At 49.0% G+C, this 27,500-nt stretch overlaps 1 protein-coding gene across 3 annotated transcripts in view; it reads left to right on the forward strand.

Moving 5' to 3' along the window:
- The window catches only part of LOC106592454 (pyruvate carboxylase, mitochondrial), a 482,562-nt gene that overhangs the window by 407,044 nt on the left and 48,018 nt on the right, over window positions 1-27,500 (forward strand). For all 3 annotated transcript variants that reach the window (XM_045701616.1, XM_045701615.1, XM_045701617.1), the window contains exons 17-21: window positions 19,885-20,041; window positions 22,418-22,519; window positions 22,716-22,854; window positions 24,857-25,024; window positions 25,333-25,414. In XM_045701616.1, the coding sequence (XP_045557572.1) occupies window positions 19,885-20,041; window positions 22,418-22,519; window positions 22,716-22,854; window positions 24,857-25,024; window positions 25,333-25,414 (648 nt within the window). The remainder of the gene's footprint in view (window positions 1-19,884; window positions 20,042-22,417; window positions 22,520-22,715; window positions 22,855-24,856; window positions 25,025-25,332; window positions 25,415-27,500) is intronic.

A 27,500-nucleotide genomic window follows, 5' to 3' on the forward strand; every position in this document is an offset into this window, starting at 1 on the left:
ATGGTGTACTTCTTAAAGAAGAGCGTCTTGTTGATCGTATGGTTGAGCATGGTGTACTTCTTAAAGAAGAGCGTCTTGTTGATCGTATGGTTGAGCATGGTGTACTTCTTAAAGAAGAGAGTTGTTGATCGGATGGTTGAGCATGGTGTACTTCTTAAAGAAGAGCGTCTTGTTGATCAGATGGTTGAGCATGGTGTACTTCTTAAAGAAGAGAGTTGTTGATCGGATGGTTGAGCATGGTGTACTTCTTAAAGAAGAGAGTCTTGTTGATCAGATGGTTGAGCATGGTGTACTTCTTAAAGAAGAGCGTCTTGTTGATCGTATGGTTGAGCATGGTGTACTTCTTAAAGAAGAGCGTCTTGTTGATCGTATGGTTGAGCATGGTGTACTTCTTAAAGAAGAGCGTCTTGTTGATCATATGGTTGAGCATGGTGTACTTCTTAAAGAAGAGCGTCTTGTTGATCAGATGGTTGAGCATGGTGTACTTCTTAAAGAAGAGCGTCTTGTTGATCAGATGGTTGAGCATGGTGTACTTCTTAAAGAAGAGCGTCTTGTTGATCGTATGTTTGAGCATGGTGTACTTCTTAAAGAAGAGCGTCTTGTTGATCGTATGGTTGAGCATGGTGTACTTCTTAATGTTTATTCAAGTTACGTCACTTTTTTCTCCGTCAACAAGGGTAACGATTTTGAATGTATCGCCGTTTATTCCCAATGAGCTACTGGAGCGCGAGTTATTGTGGTTTGGGAAGTTTGCAAGTTCAATTAAGATTGTCCCGTTGGGTTGTTTCAAACACCCGGGCTCTGAAACAGGTTATGTCATTTCAAACACCCGGGCTCTGAAACAGGTTATGTCATTTCAAACACCCGGGCTCTGAAACAGGTTATGTCATTTCAAACACCCGGGCTCTGAAACAGGTTATGTCATTTCAAACACCCGGGCTCTGAAACAGGTTATGTCATTTCAAACACCCGGGCTCTGAAACAGGTTATGTCATTTCAAACACCCGGGCTCTGAAACAGGTTATGTCATTTCAGACACCCGGCTCTGAAACAGGTTATGTCATTTCAAACACCCGGGCTCTGAAACAGGTTATGTCATTTCAAACACCCGGGCTCTGAAACAGGTTATGTCGTTTCAAACACCCGGGCTCTGAAACAGGTTATGTCATTTCAAACACCCGGGCTCTGAAACAGGTTATGTCATTTCAAACACCCGGGCTCTGAAACAGGTTATGTCATTTCAAACACCCGGGCTCTGAAACAGGTTATGTCGTTTCAAACACCCGGGCTCTGAAACAGGTTATGTCGTTTCGGCGACAGGTGTGTATGTTTTCGAACTCACCGCAGCAGACTTTGGAGTTATCGTTTAAAGTCAAGTATGACAACAGATTGTATATGGCTTATGCTAGTACGAGTAGTCAACAGTGTTTTGAGTGTGGGGATGTTGGTCATAAGTGACATGCTTGCCCGAAAAGGGAGAAGGCGGAGGGAGGGGTGCAGGTGGTCCTCGTAACGCCTGGGCCACTGATGTAGGGAGAGGTGGTCCTCATTACGCCTGGGCCCACTGATGTAGGGAGAGGTGGTCCTCGTAACGCCTGGGCCCACTGATGTAGGGAGAGGTGGTCCTCGTAACGCCTGGGCCCACTGATGTAGGGAGAGGTGGTCCTGTAACGCCTGGGCCCACTGATGTAGGGAGAGGTGGTCCTCGTAACACCTGGGCCCACTGATGTAGAGAGAGGTGGGCCTCGTAACGCCTGGGCCCACTGATGCAGGGAGAGGTGGTCCTGTAACGCCTGGGCCCACTGATGTAGGGAGAGGTGGTCCTGTAACGCCTGGGCCCACTGATGTAGAGAGAGGTGGGCCTCGTAACGCCTGGGCCCACTGATGTAGGGAGAGGTGGGCCTCGTAACGCCTGGGCCCACTGATGTAGGGAGAGGTGGTCTTCGTAACGCCTGGGCCCACTGATGTAGGGAGAGGTGGTCCTCGTAACACCTGGGCCCACTGATGTAGGGAGAGGTGGTCCTCGTAACGCCTGGGCCCACTGATGTAGGGAGAGGTGGTTCTCGTAACGCCTGGGCCCACTGATGTAGGGAGAGGTAGGCCGACAGCGCCTGGGCCCACTGATGTAGGGAGAGGTGGTCCTCGTAACGCCTGGGCCCACTGATGTAGGGAGAGGTGGTCCTGTATGCCTGGGCCCACTGATGTAGGGAGAGGTGGTCCTCGTAAAACCTGGGCCCACTGATGTAGGGAGAGGTGGTCCTCGTAACGCCTGGGCCCACTGATGTAGGGAGAGGTGGTCCTCATTACACCTGGGCCCACTGATGTAGAGAGAGATGGGCCTCGTAACGCCTGGGCCCACTGATGTAGGGAGAGGTGGTCCTGTAACGCCTGGGCCACTGATGTAGGGAGAGGTGGTCCTCGTAACGCCTGGGCCCACTGATGTAGGGAGAGGTGGTCCTGTAACACCTGGGCCCACTGATGTAGGGAGAGGTGGTCCTCGTAACGCCTGGGCCCACTGATGTAGGGAGAGGTGGTCCTGTAACGCCTGGGCCCACTGATGTAGGGAGAGGTGGTCCTCGTAACGCCTGGGCCCACTGATGTAGGGGAGAGGTGGTCCTCATAACGCCTGGGCCCACTGATGTAGGGAGAGGTGGTCCTCGTAACGCCTGGGCCCACTGATGTAGGGAGAGGTGGTCCTCGTAACGCCTGGGCCCACTGATGTAGGGAGAGGTGGTTCTCGTAACGCCTGGGCCCACTGATGTAGGGAGAGGTGGTCCTGTAACGCCTGGGCCCACTGATGTAGAGAGAGGTGGTCCTGTAACGCCTGGGCCCACTGATGTAGGGAGAGGTGGTTCTCGTAACGCCTGGGCCCACTGATGTAGGGAGAGGTGGTTCTCGTAACGCCTGGGCCCACTGATGTAGGGAGAGGTGGTCCTGTAACGCCTGGGCCCACTGATGTAGGGAGAGGTGGTCCTCGTAACGCCTGGGCCCACTGATGTAGGGAGAGGTGGTCCTCGTAACCCCTGGGCCCACTGATGTAGGGAGAGGTGGTCCTCATGACGCCTGGGCCCACTGATGTAGGGAGAGGTGGGCCGACAGCGGTAGAGCAGCCACAAGCACCTGTTGATGAGGAACAAGTTGTCCGTGTTGAGGGCACGGAGTTGCAACTTGTACCAGAGGGGAATGATATGCAGCAGAAAGATATTGTTGTAGACGGTAAGGACAGATCTGAAGAGCCATTTCCTCAGACTGGTGAGGATTTGCCCAGTACGAGTGCTGAGGTACAGGAAGGGTGTTAGGGGTGTGTACGGAGGCGAAGTCAGGTGCAAGAGATCAGACTGAATTAAACAGGCGCACTTTAATTCCGGTCCAAAAACGACAGCACATAAAAACATAAACGTGCCAAAAACACGGAATATAACAAAAGTATAGCGCTTAACAATATCCACATAACAATAAACAATTACACACAAAGACATGGAGGGGAACAGACGACTAAATACATGCAGTGTGATTATGGAATGACAACCAGGTGTGTATGGAACAAGACAAAACAGATGGACATATGAGAAATGGAGCGGCGATGGCTAGAAAGCCGGTGACGTCGATCGCCGAACGCCGCCCGAACAAGGAGAGGAGCCGACTTCGGCGGAAGTCGTGACACGGGGGTTCAGGTGGGGCTAGTCTCCCAGGTAGTGGAGGAGATGCCTGGTATGAGTAATGGGGTATAGGTGGGGGTTCAGGTGGGGCTAGTCTCCCAGGTAGTGGAGGAGATGCCTGGTATGAGTGATGGGGTACAGGTGGGGGTTCAGGTGGAGCTAGTCTCCCAGGTAGTGGAGGAGATGCCCACTACTAGTAATAGGGTTCAGGTGGGGCTAGTCTCCCAGGTAGTGGAGGAGATGCCTGGTATGAGTGATGGGGTACAGGTGGGGGTTCAGGTGGAGCTAGTCTCTCAGGTAGTGGAGGAGATGCCCACTACTGGTAATAGGGTTCAGGTGGGGCTAGTCTCCCAGGTAGTGGAGGAGATGCCTGGTATGAGTGATGGGGTACAGGAGGGGGTTCAGGTGGGGCTAGTCTCCCAGGTAGTGGAGGAGATGCCTGGTATGAGTAATGGGGTATAGGTGGGGGTTCAGGTGGGGCTAGTCTCCCAGGTAGTGGAGGAGATGCCTGGTATGAGTGATGGGGTACAGGTGGGGGTTCAGGTGGAGCTAGTCTCCCAGGTAGTGGAGGAGATGCCCACTACTAGCAATAGGGTTCAGGTGGGGCTAGTCTCCCAGGTAGTGGAGGAGATGTCCACTACTAGTAATGGGGTTCATGTGGAGCTAGTCTCCCAGGTAGTGGAGGAGATGTCCACTACTAGTAATAGGGTTCAGGTGGGGCTAGTCTCCCAGGTAGTGGAGGAGATGCCCACTACGAGTAATGGGGTATAGGTGGGGGTTCAGGTGGGGCTAGTCTCCCAGGTAGTGGAGGAGATGCCCACTACGAGTAATAGGGTTCAGGTGGGGCTAGTCTCCCAGGTAGTGGAGGAGATGCCTGGTATGAGTGATAGGGTACAGGTGGGGGTTCAGGTGGGGCTAGTCTCCCAGGTAGTGGAGGAGATTCCTGGTATGAGTGATAGGGTACAGGTGGGGGTTCAGGTGGGGCTAGTCTCCCAGGTAGTGGAGGAGATGCCCACTACTAGTAATGGGGTTCAGGTGGGGCTAGTCTCCCAGGTAGTGGAGGAGATGCCTGGTATGAGTGATAGGGTACAGGTGGGGGTTCAGGTGGGGCTAGTCTCCCAGGTAGTGGAGGAGATGCCTGGTATGAGTGATGGGGTACAGGAGGGGGTTCAGGTGGAGCTAGTCTCCCAGGTAGTGGAGGAGATGCCTGGTATGAGTAATGGGGTATAGGTGGGGGTTCAGGTGGAGCTAGTCTCCCAGGTAGTGGAGGAGATGCCTGGTATGAGTGATAGGGTTCAGGTGGGGCTAGTCTCCCAGGTAGTGGAGGAGATGCCCACTACTAGTAATGGGGTTCAGGTGGGGCTAGTCTCCCAGGTAGTGGAGGAGATGCCCACTACTAGTAATAGGGTTCAGGTGGGGCTAGTCTCCCAGGTAGTGGAGGAGATGCCTGGTATGAGTGATGGGGTACAGGAGGGGGTTCAGGTGGGGCTAGTCTCCCAGGTAGTGGAGGAGATGCCCACTACTAGTAATAGGGTTCAGGTGGGGCTAGTCTCCCAGGTAGTGGAGGAGATGCCTGGTATGAGTGATGGGGTACAGGAGGGGGTTCAGGTGGAGCTAGTCTCCCAGGTAGTGGAGGAGATGCCTGGTATGAGTGATGGGGTACAGGTGGGGGTTCAGCTGGGGCTAGTCTCCCAGGTAGTGGAGGAGATGCCCACTACTAGTAATAGGGTTCAGGTGGGGCTAGTCTCCCAGGTAGTGGAGGAGATGCCTGGTATGATTGATGGGGTACAGGTGGGGGTTCAGGTGGAGCTAGTCTCTCAGGTAGTGGAGGAGATGCCCACTACTGGTAATAGGGTTCAGGTGGGGCTAGTCTCCCAGGTAGTGGAGGAGATGCCTGGTATGAGTGATGGGGTACAGGAGGGGGTTCAGGTGGGGCTAGTCTCCCAGGTAGTGGAGGAGATGCCTGGTATGAGTAATGGGGTATAGGTGGGGGTTCAGGTGGGGCTAGTCTCCCAGGTAGTGGAGGAGATGCCTGGTATGAGTGATGGGGTACAGGTGGGGGTTCAGGTGGAGCTAGTCTCCCAGGTAGTGGAGGAGATGCCCACTACTAGCAATAGGGTTCAGGTGGGGCTAGTCTCCCAGGTAGTGGAGGAGATGTCCACTACTAGTAATGGGGTTCATGTGGAGCTAGTCTCCCAGGTAGTGGAGGAGATGTCCACTACTAGTAATAGGGTTCAGGTGGGGCTAGTCTCCCAGGTAGTGGAGGAGATGCCCACTACGAGTAATGGGGTATAGGTGGGGGGTTCAGGTGGGGCTAGTCTCCCAGGTAGTGGAGGAGATGCCCACTACGAGTAATAGGGTTCAGGTGGGGCTAGTCTCCCAGGTAGTGGAGGAGATGCCTGGTATGAGTGATAGGGTACAGGTGGGGGGTTCAGGTGGGGCTAGTCTCCCAGGTAGTGGAGGAGATTCCTGGTATGAGTGATAGGGTACAGGTGGGGGTTCAGGTGGGGCTAGTCTCCCAGGTAGTGGAGGAGATGCCCACTACTAGTAATGGGGTTCAGGTGGGGCTAGTCTCCCAGGTAGTGGAGGAGATGCCTGGTATGAGTGATAGGGTACAGGTGGGGGTTCAGGTGGGGCTAGTCTCCCAGGTAGTGGAGGAGATGCCTGGTATGAGTGATGGGGTACAGGAGGGGGTTCAGGTGGAGCTAGTCTCCCAGGTAGTGGAGGAGATGCCTGGTATGAGTAATGGGGTATAGGTGGGGGTTCAGGTGGAGCTAGTCTCCCAGGTAGTGGAGGAGATGCCTGGTATGAGTGATAGGGTTCAGGTGGGGCTAGTCTCCCAGGTAGTGGAGGAGATGCCCACTACTAGTAATGGGGTTCAGGTGGGGCTAGTCTCCCAGGTAGTGGAGGAGATGCCCACTACTAGTAATAGGGTTCAGGTGGGGCTAGTCTCCCAGGTAGTGGAGGAGATGCCTGGTATGAGTGATGGGGTACAGGAGGGGGTTCAGGTGGGGCTAGTCTCCCAGGTAGTGGAGGAGATGCCCACTACTAGTAATAGGGTTCAGGTGGGGCTAGTCTCCCAGGTAGTGGAGGAGATGCCTGGTATGAGTGATGGGGTACAGGAGGGGGTTCAGGTGGAGCTAGTCTCCCAGGTAGTGGAGGAGATGCCTGGTATGAGTGATGGGGTACAGGTGGGGGGTTCAGCTGGGGCTAGTCTCCCAGGTAGTGGAGGAGATGCCCACTACTAGTAATAGGGTTCAGGTGGGGCTAGTCTCCCAGGTAGTGGAGGAGATGCCTGGTATGATTGATGGGGTACAGGTGGGGGTTCAGGTGGAGCTAGTCTCTCAGGTAGTGGAGGAGATGCCCACTACTGGTAATAGGGTTCAGGTGGGGCTAGTCTCCCAGGTAGTGGAGGAGATGCCTGGTATGAGTGATGGGGTACAGGAGGGGGTTCAGGTGGGGCTAGTCTCCCAGGTAGTGGAGGAGATGCCTGGTATGAGTAATGGGGTATAGGTGGGGGTTCAGGTGGGGCTAGTCTCCCAGGTAGTGGAGGAGATGCCTGGTATGAGTGATGGGGTACAGGTGGGGGTTCAGGTGGAGCTAGTCTCCCAGGTAGTGGAGGAGATGCCCACTACTAGCAATAGGGTTCAGGTGGGGCTAGTCTCCCAGGTAGTGGAGGAGATGTCCACTACTAGTAATGGGGTTCATGTGGAGCTAGTCTCCCAGGTAGTGGAGGAGATGTCCACTACTAGTAATAGGGTTCAGGTGGGGCTAGTCTCCCAGGTAGTGGAGGAGATGCCTGGTACGAGTAATGGGGTATAGGTGGGGGTTCAGGTGGGGCTAGTCTCCCAGGTAGTGGAGGAGATGCCCACTACTAGCAATAGGGTTCAGGTGGGGCTAGTCTCCCAGGTAGTGGAGGAGATGTCCACTACTAGTAATGGGGTTCATGTGGAGCTAGTCTCCCAGGTAGTGGAGGAGATGCCCACTACGAGTAATGGGGTATAGGTGGGGGTTCAGGTGGAGCTAGTCTCCCAGGTAGTGGAGGAGATGCCCACTACTAGCAATAGGGTTCAGGTGGGGCTAGTCTCCCAGGTAGTGGAGGAGATGTCCACTACTAGTAATGGGGTTCATGTGGAGCTAGTCTCCCAGGTAGTGGAGGAGATGTCCACTACTAGTAATAGGGTTCAGGTTGGGCTAGTCTCCCAGGTAGTGGAGGAGATGCCTGGTATGAGTAATGGGGTACAGGTGGGGGTTCAGGTGGGGCTAGTCTCCCAGGTAGTGGAGGAGATGCCCACTACGAGTAATAGGGTTCAGGTTGGGCTAGTCTCCCAGGTAGTGGAGGAGATGCCTGGTATGAGTGATAGGGTACAGGTGGGGGTTCAGGTGGGGCTAGTCTCCCAGGTAGTGGAGGAGATGCCCACTACTAGTAATGGGGTTCAGGTGGGGCTAGTCTCCCAGGTAGTGGAGGAGATGCCTGGTATGAGTGATAGGGTACAGGTGGGGGTTCAGGTGGGGCTAGTCTCCCAGGTAGTGGAGGAGATGCCTGGTATGAGTGATGGGGTACAGGAGGGGGTTCAGGTGGGGCTAGTCTCCCAGGTAGTGGAGGAGATGCCCACTACTAGTAATAGGGTTCAGGTGGAGCTAGTCTCCCAGGTAGTGGAGGAGATGCCTGGTATGAGTAATGGGGTATAGGTGGGGGTTCAGCTGGGGCTAGTCTCCCAGGTAGTGGAGGAGATGCCCACTACTAGTAATGGGGTTCAGGTGGGGCTAGTCTCCCAGGTAGTGGAGGAGATGCCTGGTATGAGTAATGGGGTATAGGTGGGGGTTCAGGTGGAGCTAGTCTCCCAGGTAGTGGAGGAGATGCCCACTACTAGTAATAGGGTTCAGGTGGGGCTAGTCTCCCAGGTAGTGGAGGAGATGCCTGGTATGAGTGATGGGGTACAGGTGGGGGTTCAGGTGGAGCTAGTCTCTCAGGTAGTGGAGGAGATGCCCACTACTGGTAATAGGGTTCAGGTGGGGCTAGTCTCCCAGGTAGTGGAGGAGATGCCTGGTATGAGTGATGGGGTACAGGAGGGGGTTCAGGTGGGGCTAGTCTCCCAGGTAGTGGAGGAGATGCCTGGTATGAGTAATGGGGTATAGGTGGGGGTTCAGGTGGGGCTAGTCTCCCAGGTAGTGGAGGAGATGCCTGGTATGAGTGATGGGGTACAGGTGGGGGTTCAGGTGGAGCTAGTCTCCCAGGTAGTGGAGGAGATGCCCACTACTAGTAATAGGGTTCAGGTGGGGCTAGTCTCCCAGGTAGTGGAGGAGATGTCCACTACTAGTAATAGGGTTCATGTGGAGCTAGTCTCCCAGGTAGTGGAGGAGATGTCCACTACTAGTAATAGGGTTCAGGTGGGGCTAGTCTCCCAGGTAGTGGAGGAGATGCCCACTACGAGTAATGGGGTATAGGTGGGGGTTCAGGTGGGGCTAGTCTCCCAGGTAGTGGAGGAGATGCCCACTACGAGTAATAGGGTTCAGGTTGGGCTAGTCTCCCAGGTAGTGGAGGAGATGCCTGGTATGAGTGATAGGGTACAGGTGGGGGTTCAGGTGGGGCTAGTCTCCCAGGTAGTGGAGGAGATGCCCACTACGAGTAATAGGGTTCAGGTGGGGCTAGTCTCCCAGGTAGTGGAGGAGATGCCCACTACTAGTAATGGGGTTCATGTGGAGCTAGTCTCCCAGGTAGTGGAGGAGATGCCCACTACTAGTAATAGGGTTCAGGTGGGGCTAGTCTCCCAGGTAGTGGAGGAGATGCCTGGTATGAGTGATAGGGTACAGGTGGGGGTTCAGGTGGGGCTAGTCTCCCAGGTAGTGGAGGAGATGCCTGGTATGAGTGATGGGGTACAGGAGGGGGTTCAGGTGGGGCTAGTCTCCCAGGTAGTGGAGGAGATGCCTGGTATGAGTAATGGGGTATAGGTGGGGGTTCAGGTGGGGCTAGTCTCCCAGGTAGTGGAGGAGATGCCTGGTATGAGTGATAGGGTTCAGGTGGGGCTAGTCTCCCAGGTAGTGGAGGAGATGCCCACTACTAGTAATAGGGTTCAGGTGGGGCTAGTCTCCCAGGTAGTGGAGGAGATTTCCACTACTAGTAATGGGGTTCAGGTGGGGCTAGTCTCCCAGGTAGTGGAGGAGATGCCTGGTATGAGTGATGGGGTACAGGAGGGGAGTGTTGAGAGGCATGTGGCTGAGGGGTCAGGGGTCTTTGGCCTCAGTTGAGGATCAGGAGAAGGATATGGACATCTCTCCTGATACGACAGCAGCTGGTGACGACTCAATTTACAATCTAGAGGAGATAAATGTGTTCCTGGATCAGACTTTTGGGAAATCTGTCAAATCGGCAGATGTTTTTGATGTTGATAAGTTTGTGAGGTCAGTTGTGGTGCTACAGAAGACGGTGGGGTTTAGACCAGTTGAGTGTGAAGAAGCATTTCCACCTGAGGGAATGTGTTACTGCTGTCACGGCAACAAAAGGTGGTGGGAAACGTGGTCAGGTTAAGAGAAAATTAAAACAATAATGATGATCAGGCCTCATAGGGTCATTTTTTCTCTTTGTCTGGTTTCTCGGTGGTTTCTTCTGCTTTTCCTTTCTCTTTTCTATATGGAGACACTAAGGGTAGGTTCTCTCAATATTAATGTGGGAAGGAACAGGAATAAGAGGGGGAAGGGACAGGAATAAGAGGGGGAATGGACAGGAATAAGAGGGGAAGGGACAGGAATAAGAGGGGGAAGGGACAGGATTAAGAGGGGGAAGGGACAGGAATAAGAGGGGAAGGGACAGGAATAAGAGGGGAAGGGACAGGAATAAGAGGGGGAAGGGACAGGAATAAGAGGGGGAAGGGACAGGAATAAGAGGGGGAAGGGACAGGAATAAGAGGGGGAAGGGACAGGATTAAGAGGGGGAAGGGACAGGAATAAGAGGGGGAAGGGACAGGAATAAGAGGGGGAAGGGACAGGAATAAGAGGGGGAAGGAATAGGAATAAGAGGGGAAGGGACAGGAATAAGAGGGGGAAGGGACAGGAATAAGAGGGGGAAGGGACAGGAATAAGAGGGGGAAGGGACAGGAATAAGAGGGGGAAGGGACAGGAATAAGAGGGGAAGGGACAGGAATAAGAGGGGAAGGGACAGGAATAAGAGGGGAAGGGACAGGAATAAGAGGGGGAAGGGACAGGAATAAGAGGGGGAAGGAATAGGAATAAGAGGGGAAGGGACAGGAATAAGAGGGGGAAGGGACAGGAATAAGAGGGGGAAGGGACAGGAATAAGAGGGGGAAGGGACAGGAATAAGAGGGGGAAGGGACAGGAATAAGAGGGGGAAGGGACAGGAATAAGAGGGGGAAGGGACAGGAATAAGAGGGGGAAGGGACAGGAATAAGAGGGGGAAGGACAGGAATAAGAGGGGGAAGGGACAGGAATAAGAGGGGGAAGGGACAGGAATAAGAGGGGGAAGGGACAGGATTAAGAGGGGGAAGGAACAGGAATAAGAGGGGGAAGGGACAGGAATAAGAGGGGGAAGGGACAGGAATAAGAGGGGGAAGGGACAGGAATAAGAGGGGGAAGGAACAGGAATAAGAGGGGGAAGGGACAGGAATAAGAGGGGGAAGGGACAGGAATAAGAGGGGGAAGGGACAGGAATAAGAGGGGGAAGGAATAGGAATAAGAGGGGGAAGGGACAGGAATAAGAGGGGGAAGGGACAGGAATAAGAGGGGGAAGGGACAGGAATAAGAGGGGGAAGGGACAGGAATAAGAGGGGGAAGGGACAGGATTAAGAGGGGGAAGGGACAGGATTAAGAGGGGGAAGGGACAGGAATAAGAGGGGGAAGGGACAGGATTAAGAGGGGAAGGGACAGGAATAAGAGGGGGAAGGGACAGGAATAAGAGGGGGAAGGGACAGGAATAAGAGGGGGAAGGGACAGGAATAAGAGGGGAAGGGACAGGAATAAGAGGGGGAAGGGACAGGAATAAGAGGGGGAAGGGACAGGAATAAGAGGGGGGAAGGGACAGGAATAAGAGGGGGAAGGGACAGGAATAAGAGGGGGAAGGAATAGGATTAAGAGGGGGAAGGGACAGGAATAATAGCTAATGAAGGTGGTCTCAGTGCAGCAAGGTTAGACAGGTGGTATGTATCTGATCTCTACTGTAGTAGTTAATGAAGGTGGTCTCAGTGCAGCAAGGTTAGACAGGTGGTATGTATCTGATCTCTACTGAAGTAGTTAATGAAGGTGGTCTCAGTGCAGCAAGGTTAGACAGGTGGTATGTATCTGATCTCTACTGTAGTAGTTAATGAAGGTGGTCTCAGTGCAGCAAGGTTAGACAGGTGGTATGTATCTGATCTCTACTGTAGTAGTTAATGAAGGTGGTCTCAGTGCAGCAAGGTTAGACAGGTGGTATGTATCTGATCTCTACTGAAGTAGTTAATGAAGGTGGTCTCAGTGCAGCAAGGTTAGACAGGTGGTATGTATCTGATCTCTACTGAAGTAGTTAATGAAGGTGGTCTCAGTGCAGCAAGGTTAGACAGGTGGTATGTATCTGATCTCTACTGAAGTAGTTAATGAAGGTGGTCTCAGTGCAGCAAGGTTAGACAGGTGGTATACATTTACATTTAAGTCATTTAGCAGACGCTCTTATCCAGAGCGACTTACAGTAGTGAATGCATACATTTCATACATTTTTTTCTCCATACTGGTCCCCCGTGGTCCCCCTGTAGTAGGGTTGGAAGGTTAGACAGGTATCTGATCTCTACTGTAGTAGGGTTGGAAGGTTAGACAGGTATCTGATCTCTACTGTAGTAGGGTTGGAAGGTTAGACAGGTTGTATGTATCTGATCTCTACTGTAGTAGGGTTGGAAGGTTAGACAGGTTGTATTATCTGATCTCTACTGTAGTAGGGTTGGAAGGTTAGACAGGTTGTATGTATCTGATCTCTACTGTAGTAGGGTTGGAAGGTTAGACAGGTTGTATGTATCTGATCTCTACTGTAGTAGGGTTGGAAGGTTAGACAGGTGGTATGTATCTGATCACTACTGTAGCAGGGTTGGAAGGTTAGACAGGTATCTGATCTCAACTGTAGTAGGGATGGAAGGTTAGACAGGTTGTATGTATCTGATCTCTACTGTAGTAGGGTTGGAAGGTTAGACAGGTTGTATCTATCTGATCTCTACTGTAGTAGGGATGGAAGGTTAGACAGGTTGTATGTATCTGATCTCTACTGTAGCAGGGTTGGAAGGTTAGACAGGTATCTGATCTCAACTGTAGTAGGGTTGGATGGTTAGACAGGTTGTATGTATCTGATCACTACTGTAGTAGGGTTGGAAGGTTAGACAGGTTGTATCTATCTGATCACTACTGTAGTAGGGTTGGAAGGTTAGACAGGTATCTGATCTCTACTGTAATAGGGTTGGAAGGTTAGACAGGTTGTATGTATCTGATCTCTACTGTAGTAGGGATGGAAGGTTAGACAGGTTGTATGTATCTGATCTCTACTGTAGCAGGGTTGGAAGGTTAGACAGGTATCTGATCACTACTGTAGTAGGGTTGGAAGGTTAGACAGGTTGTATCTATCTGATCACTACTGTAGTAGGGTTGGAAGGTTAGACAGGTATCTGATCTCTACTGTAATAGGGTTGGAAGGTTAGACAGGTATCTGATCTCTACTGTAATAGGGTTGGAAGGTTAGACAGGTATCTGATCTCTACTGTAGTAGGGTTGGAAGGTTAGACAGGTATCTGATCTCTACTGTAGTAGGGTTGGAAGGTTAGACAGGTATCTGATCTCTACTGTAATAGGGTTGGAAGGTTAGACAGGTATCTGATCTCTACTGTAGTAGGGTTGGAAGGTTAGACAGGTATCTGATCTCTACTGTAGTAGGGTTGGAAGGTTAGACAGGTATCTGATCTCTACTGTAGTAGGGTTGGAAGGTTAGACAGGTTGTATGTATCTGATCTCTACTGTAGTAGGGTTGGAAGGTTAGACAGGTATCTGATCTCTACTGTAGTAGGGTTGGAAGGTTAGACAGGTATCTGATCTCTACTGTAGTAGGGGTTGGAAGGTTAGACAGGTATCTGATCTCTACTGTAGTAGGGTTGGAAGGTTAGACAGGTATCTGATCTCTACTGTAGTAGGGTTGGAAGGTTAGACAGGTATCTGATCTCTACTGTAGTAGGGTTGGAAGGTTAGACAGGTATCTGATCTCTACTGTAGTAGGGTTGGAAGGTTAGACAGGTATCTGATCTCTACTGTAGTAGGGTTGGAAGGTGTGATATTACTCCTGTGTGTTTCTCTGATCACCATATTGTTACTGTTGATATTTACTTGTCCATGAAGGTCATCACCTTATTGGCATTTTAATGTTAAATTGTTACATGATGTCATGTTTTGGGAAAAGTTTTTGTTGTTTTGGGAAAAAATGGTTATTAAATGGAATGTTGTGTCCTTGAGACAATGCTGGGAGGGGGGGGGTTCTCTTCCTGTATCCTGTCAACGTGCTGTGCTTTCATTGTTGCCAAAAGAAAAGGGGGATTTGGCTCTTCTAAAAAACTGTCGACCTGTTGCATTGCTGTGTGCAGAATATACAATGATATCTAAGTGTCTCTCAAACAGGTTGAAATAATATCTGGGGCTGTTAGTCCACAAGGACCAGTCTTAGTGTTTACCTGACCGCTCTATCGTTGAGAACTTGTTTCTAATTAGTGAGGTTTTAGGAATTTAGTAAACTGTCTGATGTGAATGTGTGTTTACTTTCTTTGGATCAGGAGAAGGCTTTTGACCGTGTGAACCACCAGTACTTGTTCAAGACAATGAAAGGCTTTGGGTTTGGGGATGTTTTTTTGTCTTGGATGAGTTTACTGTATGCTGGGGCCTCGTGTATGGTGGAGGTGGGGGGGTGTTTTGAGTTTCCCCATCCCCATCCAAAAGGGGTATCAGGCAGGGATGAATGGGAGTGAGGATGTTAAGGTTCTCTCAAGCTCTTTAAAGGTGTATGAGGGGTCCTCCTCAGCTAGAGTCAATTGGGGAAAGAGCGAATCACAGTGGGCAGGTCATCTTCAGATAGGGTCCACGGTTACCAGGTCAGCTTCAGATAGGGTCCACGGTTACCAGGTCAGCTTCAGATAGGGTCCACGGTTACCAGGTCAGCTTCAGTTAGGATCCACGGTTACCAGGTCAGCTTCAGATAGTGTCCACTCCACGGTTACCAGGTCAGCTTCAGATAGGATCCACGGTTACCAGGTCAGCTTCAGATAGGGTCCACGGTTACCAGGTCAGCTTCAGATAGTGTCCACGGTTACCAGGTCAGCTTCAGTTAGGATCCACGGTTACCAGGTCAGCTTCAGATAGGGTCCACGGTTACCAGGTCAGCTTCAGATAGTGTCCACGGTTACCAGGTCAGCTTCAGTTAGGATCCACGGTTACCAGGTCAGCTTCAGATAGTGTCCACTCCACGGTTACCAGGTCAGCTTCAGATAGTGTCCACTCCACGGTTACCAGGTCAGCTTCAGATAGGATCCACGGTTACCAGGTCAGCTTCAGATAGGATCCACGGTTACCAGGTCAGCTTCAGATAGGGTCCACGGTTACCAGGTCAGCTTCAGATAGGGTCCACTGTTACCAGGTCAGCTTCAGATAGGGTCCACTCCACGGTTACCAGGTCAGCTTCAGATAGGGTCCACAGTTACCAGGTCAGCTTCAGATAGGATCCACGGTTACCAGGTCAGCTTCAGATAGTGTCCACTCCACGGTTACCAGGTCAGCTTCAGATAGGGTCCACGGTTACCAGGGGGGCTTCAGATAGGGTCCACGGTTACCAGGTCAGCTTCAGATAGGGTCCACGGTTACCAGGGGGGCTTCAGATAGGGTCCACGGTTACCAGGTCAGCTTCAGATAGGGTACACAGTTACCAGGGGGGCTTCAGATAGGGTCCACGGTTACCAGGTCAGCTTCAGATAGGGTCCACGCTTACCAGGGGGCTTCAGATAGGATCCACGGTTACCAGGGGGCTTCAGATAGGATCCACGGTTACCAGGGGGCTTCAGATAGTGTCCACGGTTACCAGGTCAGCTTCAGATAGGATCCACGGTTACCAGGTCAGCTTCAGATAGGATCCACGGTTACCAGGTCAGCTTCAGATAGGATCCACGGTTACCAGGTCAGCTTCAGATAGGGTCCACGGTTACCAGGTCAGCTTCAGATAGGGTCCACTCCACGGTTACCAGGTCAGTTCAGTGGGGCAGAGATGGGATGAAAACTTTGTTTTTTTTCCCAAGGTCTCTGTTGTCTTTCAAAATAGTAACTGGAAGGGTGCAGTGGAGAAGGTGTGTCAGATTGTCAAGGTGGAAATGGGTGCTACCACAGCTGTCTTATAGGAGAAGGGTGCTGGTAGCCAATAATCTAGCTGCCTCTACCCTGTGGCACAGACTAATGATTTTACAGCCACTGGGGGGTCTGATACAAGAGCTTCACAGGGCCCTTGTCCATTTCTTCTGGTCTGGACAAAATTGGATTAAAGATGCAGCCCTGTATCTGCCACTGCACGAGGGTGGACAAGGCCTGGTGGACATTTCTTCCAGGATCATGGCTTTTCACCTTCAAGCAGCCCAGAGACTGTTGTACAGTGACGGTTCTAGCTGGGTCGATACAGCCGACACATTGATGAGGAGAGTGGGCTGTTTGGGCTTAGACAAGCACCTTTTCCTCTTAAAGCTGGAGGGGGTTGATTTGTCTGGCCTGACCCCATTTTATGAGTTTGTTATGCAGGCTTGGAGAGTTTTCAACTTGTCCTGTAAGGTCGGCACGCCACCAGGGATGTGGCTTTTTGAAGAGACTCTATTTTATAACACTGCCATCCAGTCCCATGCTCTGGGTTCAGCCAGACTACGTTCATGCCTGTTAGGTGCGGGGTGGACCAAGCTGGGTCATCTGATGCGGAGCAGGAGCAGAGGTCTGCATGCTAGAGGAGATGTTGGCAGTGAGACTGAGGGTTGAGTTTACCTACTAGAAACTGGTTAATAACGTTGATCTATTTATGAGTAAATGGGGTACTGGTTAATTACATTGATCTGTATATGAGTAGATGGGGTACTGGTTAATAACATTGTTCTGTTTATGAGTGAATGGGGTACTGGTTAATAATGTTGATCTGTTTATGAGTAAATTGGGTACTGGTTAATAACGTTGATCTGTTTATGAGTAAATTGGGTACTGGTTAATTACTTTGATCTGTTTATGAGTAAATGGGGTACTGGTTAATAACGTTGATCTTTTTATGAGTAAATGGGGTACTGGTTAATAACGTTGATCTGTTTATGAGTAAATTGGGTACTGGTTAATAACTCATTTTCTTTCTCTCTCTCTCTCTTTAATTTTCTCTCTCTCTTTAATTCTCTCTCTCTCTCTTTTTAATTCTCTCTTTGGTCTCTCTTTCTGTCTCTCACTCTCTTTCTCTGTCTCTCCCTCTCTCTGTCTCTCTCCAAGTCTCTTAACTTTATGTCTCTCTCTGTCTCTCTCTCTCTCTTTAATGCTCTCTTTGGTCTCTCTTTCTGTCTCTCACTCTCTTTCTCTGTCTCTCTCTGTCTCTCTCTCTCTCTGTCTCTCTCTGTCTCTCTCTGTCTCTCTCTCTTTGTCTCTGTTTCTGTCTCTCACTCTCTTTCTCTGTCTCTCTCTGTCTCTCTCTCTCTCTCTGTCTCACTCAATTCAATTTCAGACAGTGTTGCTTTATTAACAAGGGAAACATATGTTAACTTTGCACAAGCAAGTGAACTAGATAATGAACAAAAATGAAATAAACAATAAAAATTAACAAAAGTCCCAAAAGAATATAGACATTGCAAATGTCATATTATGTGCAAATGGTTAAAGTACAAAAGGGAAAATAAATAAACATAAATATGGGTTGTATTTACAATGGTGTTTGTTCTTCACTGGTTGACCTTTTCTTGTGGCAACAGGTCACAAATCTTGCTGCTGTGATTCCACACTGTGATATTTCACCCAGTAGATATGGGAGTTTATCAAAATGTGGTTTGTTTTTCGACTCTTTGTGGATCTGTGTAATCTGAGGGAAATATGTTTCTGTAATATGGTCATACATTTGGCAGGAGGTTAGGAAGTGCAGCTCAGTTTCCACCTCATTTTGTGGACAGTGTGCACATAGCCTGTCTTCTCTTGAGAGTCAGGTCTGCCTACAGCGACCTTTCTCAATAGCAAGGCTATGCTCACTGAGTCTGTACATAGTCAAAGCTTTCTGTAAGTTTGGGTCAGTCACCGTGGTCAGGTATTCTGCCACTGTGTACTCTCTGTTTAGGGCCAAATAGCATTCTAGTTTACTCTGTTGTTTATTAACTCATGTTATTTTCTTATTTTTTTGTTTTCTCATGATTTGGTTGGGTTTAATTGTGTTGCTGTCCTGGGGTTCTGTGGGGTCTGTTTGTGTTTGTGAACAGAGCCCCAGGACCAGCTTGCTTAGGGGACTCTTCTCCAGGTTCATCTCTCTGTAAGTGATGGATTTGTTATGGAAGGGTTGGGAATCATTTCCTTTTAGGTGGTTGTAGAATTTAACGGCTCTTTTATAGATCTTGATAATTAGTGGGTATCGGCCTAATTCTGCTCTGCATGCATTATTTGGTGTTCTACATTGTACACAGAGGATATTTATGCAGAATTCTACATGCAGAGCCTCAATTTGGTGTTTGTCCCATTTTGTGAATTCTTGGTTGGTGAGCGGACCACAGACCTCACAACCATAAAGGGCAATGGGTTCTATAACTGATTCAAGTATTTTTAGCCAGATCCTAATGGGGATATCAAATGTTATGTTCCTTTTGATGGCATAGAAAGCCCTTCTTGCCTTGTCTCTCAGATCGTTCACAGCTTTGTGGAAGTTACCTGTGGCGCTGATGTTTAGGCCAAGGTATGTATAGTTTTTGTGTGCTCTAGGGCAACGGTGTCTAGATGGAATTTATATTTGTGGTCCTGGCGACTGGACCTTTTTAGAACACCATTATTTTGGTCTCTCTGAGATTTACTGTCAGGGCCCAGGTCTGGCAGAATCTGTGCAGAAGATCTTGGTGCTGCTGTAGGCCCTCCTTGGTTGATGACAGAAGCACCAGATCATCAGAAAACAGTAGACATTTGACTTCAGATTCTAGTAGGGTGAGGCCGGGTGCTGCAGACTTTGAGTGCCCTCGCCAATTCGTTGATACATATGTTGAAGAGGGTGGGGCTTAAGCTGTTTCCCTGTCTCACCCCACAGCCTTGTGGAAAGAAATGTGTTTTTTTTGCCAATGTTGTTTGTTTACATGTATTTTATAATGTTTTATGTTTTTCCCCCAACACCACTTTCCATCAGTTTGTATAGCCCTCATGCCAAATGGAGTCGAAGGCTTTTTTTGAAACAAACACTACTAATACTACTACTGTATTGTAATGACCTCTGAATAGCAGGAGGGGGCTTCAAAGGCCTCTGCTAGGCCTTTCTGTCTCTCTCTCTCTCTCTTTCTCCCCCCCATCTTTCTCTCTCTTTTCTCTCTCTCTTTTCTCTCTCTCTCTCTCCCTCCCTCTCTCCATATTTCTGTCTTTCTCATCCAAGACAGCTTGTATTTGACCAGAGAAAACAGTTTTATCTCCCTGTAGACTGAGTTAGTTCACAAACCAGAGCCTTACTTTCTACTGTCTACAATATTTATTAACAACTCGGTAATCTCCTTCAATACTTACTCCTTTGGGTTTGCGTCCCAAATTACACCCTACTCCTTACATAGCGCACTAGAGCTCTATGGACCCTGGTCAAAAGAAGTGCACTAGAGCTCTATGGACCCTGGTCAAAAGAAGTGCACTACAAAGGGAATAGGATGCCATTTTGGGATCCGTCCCATATCCCTGACGCTCTGTGGCTCTCTGATGACATGGACTAAATGATCATTCCTTGCAGTATCTGCATGGCTTCACTGTAGACTGTGGAGATGGTGTTATTGAAACTGTCTCTCTCTCTCTCTCTCTCTCTCTCTCTCTCTCTCTCTCTCTCTCTCGTCTCTCTCTCTGTCTCTCTCTCTCTCTCTCTCTCTCTCTCTCTCTCTCTCTCTCTCTCTCTGTCTGTCTCTCTCTCTCTCTCTCTCTCTCTGTCTCTCTGTCTCTCCGTCTCTCTGTCTCTCTCTCTGTCTCTCTCTCTCTCTCTGTCTCTCTGTGTGTGTGTGTGTGTGTGTAGGAGCTACATTTGACGTAGCCATGCGTTTCCTCTACGAGTGTCCCTGGAAGAGACTCCAGGAGCTGAGAACCTTAGTACCCAACGTTCCCTTTCAGATGTTACTAAGAGGAGCTAACGCTGTAGGATACACTAACTACCCTGATAACGCAGTGTTCAGGTGAGAGGACACACACACACACACAACACACAACACACACAACACACAACACACAACACACACACACACACACACACACACAACACACACAACCTAACTCTGATTCAGAGGGGTTTGGGTTAAATGAGGAAAGACACATTTCAGTTAAATACATTCAGTTGTACAACTGACTAGGTATCCCCCTTCTCCCTTTCCCTGATGCTGTAGGGAAAGGATAGGGAACTATATTCAACCACAGGCTGTAGGGTAAGGGTAGGGAACTATATTCAACCACAGGCTGTAGGGTAAGGGTAGGGAACTATATTCAACCACAGGCTGTAGGGTAAAGGGTAGGGAACTATATTCAACCACAGGCTGTAGGGTAAGGGTAGGGAACTATATTCAACCACAGGCTGTAGGGAAAGGGTAGGGAACTATATTCAACCACAGGCTGTAGGGTAAAGGGTAGGGAACTATATTCAACCACAGGCTGTAGGGTAAGGGTAGGGAACTATATTCAACCACAGGCTGTAGGGTAAAGGGTAGGGAACTATATTCAACCACAGGCTGTAGGGTAAGGGTAGGGAACTATATTCAACCACAGGCTGTAGGGTAAAGGGTAGGGAACTATATTCAACCACAGGCTGTAGGGTAAAGGGTAGGGAACTATATTCAACCACAGGCTGTAGGGTAAAGGGTAGGGAACTATATTCAACCACAGGCTGTAGGGTAAGGGTAGGGAACTATATTCAACCACAGGCTGTAGGGTAAGGGTAGGGAACTATATTCAACCACAGGCTGTAGGGTAAAGGGTAGGGAACTATATTCAACCACAGGCTGTAGGGTAAGGGTAGGGAACTATATTCAACCACAGGCTGTAGGGTAAAGGTAGGGAACTATATTCAACCACAGGCTGTAGGGTAAGGGTAGGGAACTATATTCAACCACAGGCTGTAGGGTAAGGGTAGGGAACTATATTCAACCACAGGCTGTAGGGTAAAGGGTAGGGAACTATATTCAACCACAGGCTGTAGGGTAAAGGGTAGGGAACTATATTCAACCACAGGCTGTAGGGTAAGGGTAGGGAACTATATTCAACCACAGGCTGTAGGGTAAAGGTAGGGAACTATATTCAACCACAGGCTGTAGGGTAAGGGGTAGGGAACTATATTCAACCACAGGCTGATTTTGGTCACAGTGGATGTTCAGTGGGCCAGAACATAATTATAATCATTTGTACGCAGGCAAATTGACCACAACTAAACCCAAAAAGAGATGACATTTTAAACGAATTTCATACCTTGATCACATTCTGATGTCTCTTTTTTTTTCGGAATGCTTGGGAACACATTTCCTAAATTAAATACGTTTTTATCTGAATTCCTGGTGATTTTACAGTCTTTCTTTTGTTTTTGTTAACAAAAACTAAAATGTTTTGAACTGTCATCCGAATCGGAATTCCAAGTCAGAAACTCTTGAAACATCTTTCTAGATCTCTGACTTTCTGACCTGACGATCACTGACGTCATGATTTGACCTTGGGTTTTTTTAAAGGACCAACACATCAACCTTGAGAGCTCATTCCCAACAACACAGTGCTCATAATAATAACATAGATAATATTATAATTTTTTTAACAAAATTGTATGGATATATACAAAGAAATAGAAAACAGGTGCAACTAAATGTAGTGCAGCTAATTTGCAGTCTTTCCAGCATCAGTTTGAAGTGATTGTGTTTAGCTGTGTTGGTTAGCTCGTCTCTGAACAACACAGTCCTGACGAGTGAGCAGATTATCTATGACAGGTGAAATCGCGCCTCATTAGCTCATTGTTATGGATGTGTCCAAATAAATGTCACCAGAAAACAGCTTAAAACAAATGCAAATGCAGCAAATTTGCTGTTATTCTGGCTGAACTTTTTGACGTGACTGTAAGTTAGCCGTAGTTGGCTAACAGGGGATAAGAACATTTAGAACGAACGACTGGGTCACGCCATAGATACAGAACAAAGACTGACTCTCTCTCTCTCTCTCTTTCTCTCTATTTCTCTCTTTCTCTCTTTCTTTCTTTCTCTCTCTCTCTCTCTCTCTCTCTCTCTCTCTCTCTCTCTATTTCTCTCTTTCTCTCTCGCTCTCTCTCTCTCTCTCTCTCTCTCTCTCTCTCTCTCTCTCTCTCTCTCTCTCTCTCTCTCTCTCTCTCTTCTCTCTTTCTCTCTCGCTCTCTCTCTCTCTCTATTTCTCTCTCTCTCTCTCTCTCTCTCTCTCTGTCTCTCTCTCTCTTTCTCTCTCTCTCTCTATTTCTCTCTCTCTCTATTTCTCTCTCTCTCTCTCTCTCTCTCTATTTCTCTCTCTCTCTCTCTCTCTCTATCTCTCTCCCCCTCTCCCACTCTCCCCAGGTTCTGTGAGGTGGCGAAGGAGAATGGCATGGATATATTCCGTGTGTTTGACAGTCTCAACTACCTCCCTAACATGATACTGGGCATGGAAGCTGCAGGCAGGTAGGTTGACTGTACCGTCCAGACTCTCCCTAACCAACAAGAGTTAGCCCTCCTCACATCGCTGTGCTGTGTGCAGGTGTGTCGTTTTGTCTACGTGAACACCGCGTGTCTAATACAGTAGGTACATCGTTTTAGCGATGTCTATATTTAACGCTGACATCATCATCATCATCATCGTCATCTTCGTCATCCACAGGGCAGGAGGGGTGGTGGAGGCTGCAATCTCCTACACAGGAGATGTATCAGACCCCATGAGACAGAAGTACTCTCTGGAGTACTATGTTAACCTGACTGAGGAACTGATGAGGGCTGGGACTCACGTGCTATGTATCAAGGTGACTTTACTGACACACATATCTACACACACATATCTACACACACACATATATCTACACACACATATCTACACACACACACATATCTACACACACATATCTACACACACACACATATCTACACACACACACATATCTACACACATATCTACACACACACACATATCTACACACACATATCTACACACACACACATATCTACACACACACACATCTACACACACACACATATCTACACACACACATATCTACACACACATATCTACACACATCTACACACACATATCTACACACACATATCTACACACACACATATCTACACACACACACATATCTACACACACACACATCTACACACACACACATATCTACACACACACATATCTACACACACATATCTACACACACATATCTACACACACACATATCTACACACACATATCTACACACATCTACACACACATATCTACACACACATATCTACACACACACATATCTACACACACATATCTACACACACACATATCTACACACACATATCTACACACATATCTACACACACATATCTACACACACATATCTGTACACATATCTGCACACACATCTACACACACATATCTACACACATATCTACACACACATATCTACACACACATATCGACACACACACATCTACACAAACATATCTGCACACATATCTACACACACACACATCTACACACACATATCTACACACACATATCGACACACACACATCTACACACACATATCTGCACACATATCTACACACACATATCTACACACACATATCTGTACACATATCTGCACACACATCTACACACACATATCTACACACATATCTACACACACATATCTACACACACATATCGACACACACACATCTACACACACATATCTGCACACATATCTACACACACACACATCTACACACACACATAGACACACACATATCTACACACACCCATATCGACACACACATATCTGTTGTATTCGGCGCATGTGGCAAAAAAAGTTTGATTTGATTTCAAATCAGACAGTTTTCCAGACAGTTACCAGACAGTTACCAGACAGTTACCACACAGTTACCAGACAGTTACCAGACAGTTACCAGACAGTTACCGACAGTTACCAGACAGTTACCAGACAGTTACCAGACAGTTACCAGACATTTACCAGACAGTTACCAGACAGTTACCGACAGTTACCAGACAGTTACCTGACAGTTACCTGACAGTTACCAGACAGTTACCAGACAGTTACCGACAGGTACCTGACAGTTACCTGACAGTTACCAGACAGGTACCTGACAGTTACCAGACAGTTACCACACAGTTACCTGACAGTTACCACACAGTTACCTGACAGTTACCTGACAGTTACCAGACAGTTACCAGACAGTTACCAGACCGTTACCAGACAGTTACCAGACAGTTACAGACAGTTACCAGACAGTTACCAGACAGTTACCTGACAGTTACCAGACAGTTACCAGACAGTTACAGACAGTTACCAGACAGTTACCAGACAGTTACCAGACAGTTACCAGACAGTTACAGACAGTTACCAGACAGTTACCTGACAAGTACCACACAGTTACCAGACAGTTACCAGACAGTTACCAGACAGTTACCTGACAGTTACCTGACAGTTACCTGACAGTTACAGACAGTTACCTGACAGTTACAGACAGTTACCAGACAGTTACCAGACAGTTACCAGACAGTTACCTGACAGTTACCACACAGTTACCAGACAGTTACCAGACAGTTACCAGACAGTTACAGACAGTTACCAGACAGTTACCTGACAAGTACCAGACAGTTACCAGACAGTTACCAGACAGTTACCAGACAGTTACCAGACAGTTACCAGGGAACATAGCAGAAACAGCTGTAACAGAGAAACTAACACTCTATTCATCTACTTCTCTCCATCTCTTTCTCTCTCTCTACCTCTTCATCCCTCCATCTGTCCTCTCCAGGACATGGCCGGTCTGCTGAAGCCGGAGTCCAGCCGTATCCTGATCAGTGCCCTGCGTGATCGTTTTCCTGACGTTCCCATCCACGTCCACACACACGACACAGCAGGGGCTGGAGTAGCCGCTATGCTGGCCTGCGCTGAGGCAGGGGCCGACGTAGTGGATGTCGCGGTGGGTAACGCACACACACACACACATGCAAACGCACACGCACACTCATACACACGCACACGCACACACACACGCACACACACTCATGCACACGCACACGCACACACACACACACACACACACTCATACACACGCACACACACACACACACACACACACACACACACACACACACACACACACACACAGGCGCACACACTCATGCACATGCACACGCACACACACACACACACACACACACACACACACACACACACACACACACACACACACACACACACACACTAACTATTAATATGTTGTCGAAGGTGGACTCCATGGCAGGGATGACGTCACAGCCCAGCATGGGAGCCATGGTGGCCTGCACCAAAGGAACCAAACTCGACACTGGTACGTGACTGGCCCACAGCCCTGTCAATCAATACGGAGATGCCTCTATATACCAATCAGAGCACATTTCTAATGTCTGATGGTGTATTGAACAGAGCCCGTCCACTCAATTAGTCAGATTCATCAATAGCTGAGATGACGATTTATTAATTTACTGACTGACTGACTGATTGATCGATTGAAACCCAAAATCACATCGACAACAGATGAAAGCAACAACCTTAGTCTGCCTGTTTATCAGCTGGGTCCTGCTGCAGTCTGCCTGTCTATCATCTGTTTCCTCTTCCTACTGCAGTCTGCCTGTCTATCATCTGTTTCCTCTTCCTACTGCAGTCTACCTGTCTATCATCTGTTTCCTCTTCCTACTGCAGTCTGCCTGTCTATCAGCTGGGTCCTACTGCAGTCTGCCTGTTTATCAGCTGGGTCCTACTGCAGTCTGCCTGTCTATCATCTGTTTCCTCTTCCTACTGCAGTCTGCCTGTCTATCATCTGTTTCCTCTTCCTACTGCAGTCTGCCTGTCTATCAGCTGGGTCCTCGTCCTACTGCAGTCTGCCAGTCTATCAGCTGGGTCCTACTGCACTCTGCCTGTCTATCAGCTAGGTCCTACTGCAGTCTGCCTGTCTATCAGCTGGGTCCTACTGCAGTCTGTCTGTCTATCAGCTGGTTCCTACTGCAGTCTGCCTGTCTATCAGCTGGATCCTACTGCAGTCTGCCTGTCTATCAGCTGGCTCCTATTGCAGTCTGCCTGTCTATCAGCTGGGTCCTACTGCAGTCTGCCTGTCTATCAGCTGGGTCCTACTGCAGTCTGCCTGTCTATCAGCTGGTTCCTACTGCAGTCTGCCTGTCTATCAGCTGGGTCCTACTGCAGTCTGCCTGTCTATCAGCTGGGTCCTACTGCAGTCTGCCTGTCTATTAGCTGGTTCCTACTGCACTCTGCCTGTCTATCAGCTGGGTCCTACTGCAGTCTGCCTGTCTATCAGTTGGTTCCTACTGCAGTCTGCCTGTCTATCAGCTGGGTCCTACTGCAGTCTGCCTGTCTATCAGCTGGGTCCTACTGCAGTCTGCCTGTCTATCAGCTGGGTTCTACTGCACTCTGCCTGTCTATCAGCTGGTTCCTACTGCAGTCTGCCTGTCTATCAGCTGGGTCCTACTGCAGTCTGCTTGTCTATCAGCTGGGTCCTACTGCAGTCTGCCTGTCTATCAGCTGGGTCCTACTGCAGTCTGCTTGTCTATCAGCTGGGTCCTACTGCAGTCTGCCTGTCTATCAGCTGGTTCCTCGTCCTACTGCAGTCTGCCTGTCTATCAGCTGGGTCCTACTGCAGTCTGCCTGTCTATCAGCTGGGTCCTACTGCAGTCTGCCTGTCTATCAGCTGGTTTCTCTTCCTACTGCAGTCTGCCTGTCTATCAGCTGGGTCCTACTGCAGTCTGCCTGTCTATCAGCTGGTTCCTCTTCCTACTGCAGTCTGCCTGTCTATCAGCTGGGTCCTACTGCAGTCTGCCTGTCTATCAGCTGGGTCCTACTGCAGTCTGCCTGTCTATCAGCTGGTTCCTACTGCAGTCTACCTGTCTATCAGCTGGGTCCTACTGCAGTCTGCCAGTCTATCAGCTGGGTCCTACTGCAGTCTGCCTGTCTATCAGCTGGGTCCTACTGCAGTCTGCCTGTCTATCAGCTGGTTCCTCTTCCTACTGCAGTCTGCCTGTCTATCAGCTGGTTCCTCTTCCTACTGCAGTCTGCCTGTCTATCAGCTGGTTCCTCTTCCTACTGCAGTCTGCCTGTCTATCAGCTGGGTCCTACTGCAGTCTGCCTGTCTATCAGCTGGCTCCTACTGCAGTCTGCCTGTCTATCAGTCATTGAAAACCACTTTCATTCATTTGTCACTTTGTTTTTTCATTTATTCTTCCTATTATTAATTAATTTATTCATTAATTATTTTGTTTGTTTGTTTGTTCATTCGTTCATTCATCCTGGTGTTCACCCCATACACTGTGCAGCAGTTACTATTCCTCCAGCAGTCAGTCTTTCTAGGGAAATTACTTCTTGTTAAGAGGGTGAAGGGGCTATGGGTATTTAACCTTTATTTAACC

The sequence above is a fragment of the Salmo salar genome, chromosome ssa18 (genome assembly GCF_905237065.1).
Source record: "Salmo salar chromosome ssa18, Ssal_v3.1, whole genome shotgun sequence".
NCBI lineage: Eukaryota > Metazoa > Chordata > Actinopteri > Salmoniformes > Salmonidae > Salmo > Salmo salar.